We start from the raw sequence: 5,072 nt of genomic DNA, 5'->3' as shown, positions 1-5,072 counted from the left end.
AAAAGAGAAAAACTATGAACTAGTTTCATTATATGAAAAATTTGTACTTTGAATCTTTGACTATTTTATCCTTTCGAGTTTCTAACTCATAAAACTTTAATCTGTATAGTTGTAGTACTAAATGTGCGCTCGACGTAAGTTGATACAAGTGGAGCCCAATTTAAATATGGAACGTTTGAAACGTTCATATTATCAGGAATAAGGGCGTTTTCCTCAGTAGATTTGTCTAAATTGACAGTTATCTAAATTTAAACGCTTGTATACCCAAAACTATTTCTTTAATCATCACTTATACAACACCAATGTAAAGGAAAACAAATGTTTATTCCGAAATATATAACATAGTTGGCTTCGCCTTACATTCCCGCAGATTTCTAGCAACAGGACCGAAAGGTCCTGGAAAACATAACTTTTGCTAATATATCGAAAAATATTTATTTGTTATATTAAATGGACTCAAATTCATCTAAAAAGTTTAGTTTTATTGTGGAAATAGATCTAAAGTAGTGCACTATATACTAGTTGCGTTTTTAGAATTTTCTTTAATACATTTTCCAAGTTAAGAAATACCACTTATCTGCCATTTTCTGCGGGCAGTCGTTTCACACTATATTAGCCAAATTTCTAAGCTTTCAATTGAACCAAGATTAATAACGCGATCTCTCCCGGGGATACAACAAATTCCTTAATATTCAGAAAAATTAACAAAAAATACTCGTTGAAAACCGCTGGCTTCGTTACATTTAACTTGAACTTTTGCTTAATAAAATTATTTAAAAAAATTACCCTTAAATGCATTATTACCGTCTGTATGCGGATCCATCACTAGTTTTTAAGAATATAATGCAGTAATCAAAATATTAACTTAAAACCGTCACGATCTTTCTAGAGAGCGAAAATTTATTTATAAGCAGCGTAAGAATATTCTGTTTCCGGTCAACGGTGAGCGTTCGCTGTGCAAGTTAGAAAAGTGAGGAGGACTGGGAAATGTTATTTGGAATGTTCTCTATCGAAAGTGACTAATTTTTTATGTTCTCTCCAAAATTTTGTCAAATTGGTTTTTGGCCGCCTAAATCGTTCAAATACCCCTATGTGCATCGTTAGATCTAATTTTCATATTTTTTGATGAGCTTTGGGAATATTTTAGAAACATAGCAGCAGGTGGTCCACCGAAAGTAGTAAAATTTTGAAAGGGGTCTATGAAAAAAAAGTTTGGGAACCTCTGATCTACACAGATGGTTTAAAAATGGAGAAAGCAACCAGTTCCGACTTAGGAGGACGTACAGATCAGTCAGAATTTTCATCTTCTAGGTCAAACATGGCTTTTCGCTATATAGAATTGATGAATAGAGGTAGACATCACAAACGACTTATGCACTAAACAAGACGTTTGTGAGGTATTAAGGCCCTACGATTGAAAGAGAAAAAGTCTTCTGAAACGCAACATATCTTCAGTAGGAGTTCTTACAAGCGAATTATGTCAGGAGGAATTAGTTGATCACTTTCTACAATCGAAGGGTCACGCTTTTTCATCGGTCTGGCGGAGAGATCTTTCCAAACGAACATCGCTTAGGGGATAGCTTCCTCTTGACTTTCACTTATAGACGGCGTTCACAATGAACAACTATGCATCCGAGTAAAAGTATATAATTTTCCATACATGCAGTTTTATCACAACCTAAGCTTTTGCTTTAGTTTAGTTTACTTTGGGAAAAATATGTTTATGGGAAAAATTGTACATACATTCATTCAAGACTTTCAAATCNTTTGCTTTAGTTTAGTTTACTTTGGGAAAAATATGTTTATGGGAAAAATTTTACATACATTCATTCAAGACTTTCAAATAACTAGATCCTTAAATATCACTTACTTCAAACGAATGCTTAATACGGAAGGCTTTTTATCATATACACAAGTTATACGGCTTGAGAGTTTCTCTATTCATTAAGCCAAGGACAATAAAATCTACCTACATTTGATTCATATCAAATAGTATGTAAATCTAAATTATTAATTAATATTTTGCTCTCATTGCTTCAGAAGGCGCATTGTTTTTATGAGTAGTTTTCCAACTTTTATTAATTTTGCTCAATATTTTTCTATGCATTCATACTTCCTCTGAAAAAAATGGTGTACCTACTCAGTGCAAGATTAAATCCAAGCTAAAAGTTTTATACCAGAATGTCTCTTTTTTTGCAGAAAAAGAAAGCAATCGTAGTATCGGCGCGTGTGCATCCGAGCGAAACACCAGCCTCATGGATGATGAAGGGACTAATGGATTTCATCACCGGCGATACTTTGGCCGCCAAAAGACTACGTCATCGCTTCATTTTCAAGCTAATACCAATGCTCAATCCGGATGGTGTAATTGTGGGGAATACGCGCAACTCGTTGACGGGCAAAGATCTAAATCGGCAATATCGCACCGTTATACGCGAAACGTATCCATCCATTTGGTATACAAAAGCCATGGTTAAAAGGTACATAAGATCGGATAATAAAAGTTGCTAAAATGCTTATCATGATTTAAATGTGAACAAATGGAAAACGCACTGTGTTCTTTTCTTTTATAATTGTTTCATAAATTTTTTGCTTTCCTCTGGCGGTGCCAAGACTGATTGATGAATATAAAGTTGTCTTGTACTGTGATATGCACGCCCATTCGCGCAAGCACAACATTTTCGTTTATGGCTGTGAGAATAAACGTAATCCCGAAAAGAAGCTCACGGAACAGGTCTTTCCGTTAATGCTGCACAAGAATGTCGCTGATAAGGTGAGTAGCGGGTGGCTGAAGATCAAAGCGACGAATTCACTTTTCCCATTGCGAAAGGCGCATTGTTAGATATGATTTTCATTTAACGGGAAGGATTTTTTTCGGGTGGGCGGTTGCTTTTTTCTTCTTTTCTAACTTAACAAGCATAACCCAGATTTGGTGTGCCACATAATATTTCTTGTTGCTAAATTTTCTGTTATTTTTTCTTTACGTTTTGCTTTGCGCTACATTTCTACACAATTAATGTTTTCATTTCATGTCTGTCTTTTTTTGCAGTTTTCCTTTGAAAGTTGTAAATTTAAGGTGCAACGCAGTAAAGAGGGTACCGGCCGCATTGTGGTCTGGATGCTGGGCATCACAAACAGTTACACAATTGAGGCATCATTCGGCGGCTCATCGTTGGGCTCACGCAAGGGTACTCACTTTAGTACGGCGGTAAGAAGATATACAAAATATTCAAAATATGCAATCACGTTTTAAATTAGTTCAGTAAGTGCAGCTAGTAAGCAATGGCATGCCACTGTTAAATAAAATGGTGGCCAATATGTAATTAGAAATGATTTTCTTTATTTTATATATATTTTTTTTTTTAAATAAATCAAAACTAATACATAAGAATTGATGGTCAAAACTTGTAAAAGAAAAGCGTTTCTAATTATCCAGCCGTACTGTTTTCAACATTTTAATTATTTCAAATTACATTAGTGGCATGCTTACATATGTTCCTCTGATTTTCTATTAGCATCAAGATCAGATCAAATTATTTTGTTGAAATACGTTCCTTAATTACACTGGATCACAAATTTAAGTTTGGTTTTTGTTCTCCAGACGCCACTATCCAATTGCTCGGTGATTCCGGAAATCCAGTTAATTTTTTTTCTTTGGATAAGTTTGCGAAATATTTGCAATTTACCGTTATTCAGCTTAAAACAAAAAGTGGTTCCCCTTAATCACGTATATCTTACAAACCAATTTAATAATCTTAATATAAATGAAAGCTAATGAAATTCTCCANGAGTTAAGATCTGCTTTAAATACGCAAAAATTTCGTTATCACGGTTTTGCAAAATATTTGAACAAAATTAGTACGGGAAGTAAAATTTAAAAAACTGTACATATTTAACAAGTGTTCAATCTGAGCTAGTTATGAGTTATGATAGAATACAGAAAGTTACATTTAAAATGTTGTATACAAATATTTCAGCTAAAGACCACTGACATTGGTAAATTTTTACAGATTTGTACAGTTTTTATTTTGGGCTATTGGTATGAAAAAAAAACATCGGAGGCACCATTTTTTTGTAGTCACACTATTGGTACAGCACAGCGACCTTCTATTGAAAAATTTGAACAAATTGTGCGGCTAAGCGTGGCAATGCTAGCTCCTTTTCTCAAAATGTGAAACGAAAGTCTACTTTCCCGTGTAAACAGCCATAAAGTCACTTTTTCAGATTTGCAAAAATCACTTTCGGAAATGAAAATTGTAAGATGTATCTGCAACGAAAATTACCGAAATCGCTTTCGATAAATAGTTTCAACTTGCTCGTGCTTCAATAGCAATTTTAATTTTTGCTGCAAGTGCTGTCAAACCAATCGAGTGTTGCCGAGTGCCGCAATGTTTGGCGAATTTGTATAAAATTTTATAAATGTTGCGTCACATATGTATCAAAAATGCTTATAATTAATTTATTCTCACTCTTTAAATATTAAAGAATTTTACATTTTGCGGCTGTTCTGTGCGCATTTTAGCATTTTTAACAAATTTTTCATGAGCACAAAAATGTCTGGTAACACAGTTGAAAGTGGACTTGTCTGCATTCGCCGTGTAAAAAGACAAAAAGTAGTATTCGAAAGTCGGATTTTCAGAAATAAAAACAGTTTTCGAAAGGCATTTTACATTCAAAGTGTAACTGCCCCTGAAATCTCTGTTGGAAATTCTTGATTTTTGTTAGATTTTTGAAAAGGACTTGCTTAAGACTCATGGCTGTCGTCATAGATAGTACTTAGTATTTTTCATTTTACATACATACTTAGGTATTACATAATTTTTTTTACTTTACAAGGAATAATAATGCCAAGAAAAATTGGGCGTATTCTTTTTTTCGTACGAATCGAAAATCGTGAAATTTTCCTCTCATTTTCTAAACAAAAAATTTGAATTTTCGATTTGTTCGAAAGCAAGAATACGCTCCAATAATTCGGAGCGAGCCATAGAAATTATTTAAATATTTGCATACACTCACTTGGAACGAAAACATGTACGTATGTATGTATGAATGCATATATAGTTACGCAGTTG

General features: G+C 33.7%; 1 protein-coding gene across 1 annotated transcript; it reads left to right on the top strand.

Annotated features, from left to right (window-relative positions):
* Positions 1-2,181: 2,181 nt before the first annotated feature.
* Positions 2,182-3,208, top strand: LOC108378786 (cytosolic carboxypeptidase NnaD-like; the record flags this gene model as incomplete). The annotated part of the gene is made up of 3 exons (XM_017635089.1): positions 2,182-2,480; positions 2,614-2,773; positions 3,050-3,208. Coding segments are annotated over exons 1-3 (618 nt in total), but the record flags the coding sequence as incomplete, so codon positions are not given.
* Positions 3,209-5,072: the final 1,864 nt, after the last annotated feature.

This window comes from Rhagoletis zephyria, unplaced genomic scaffold (assembly GCF_001687245.7).
Source record: "Rhagoletis zephyria isolate East Lansing unplaced genomic scaffold, Rhagoletis_zephyria_1.1 Rzeph_scaffold_14941, whole genome shotgun sequence".
In the NCBI taxonomy this organism is placed as follows: Eukaryota; Metazoa; Arthropoda; class Insecta; order Diptera; family Tephritidae; genus Rhagoletis; species Rhagoletis zephyria.
Note: the sequence above shows the minus strand (reverse complement) of the source record. Positions and strands in the feature narration are given on the sequence as shown.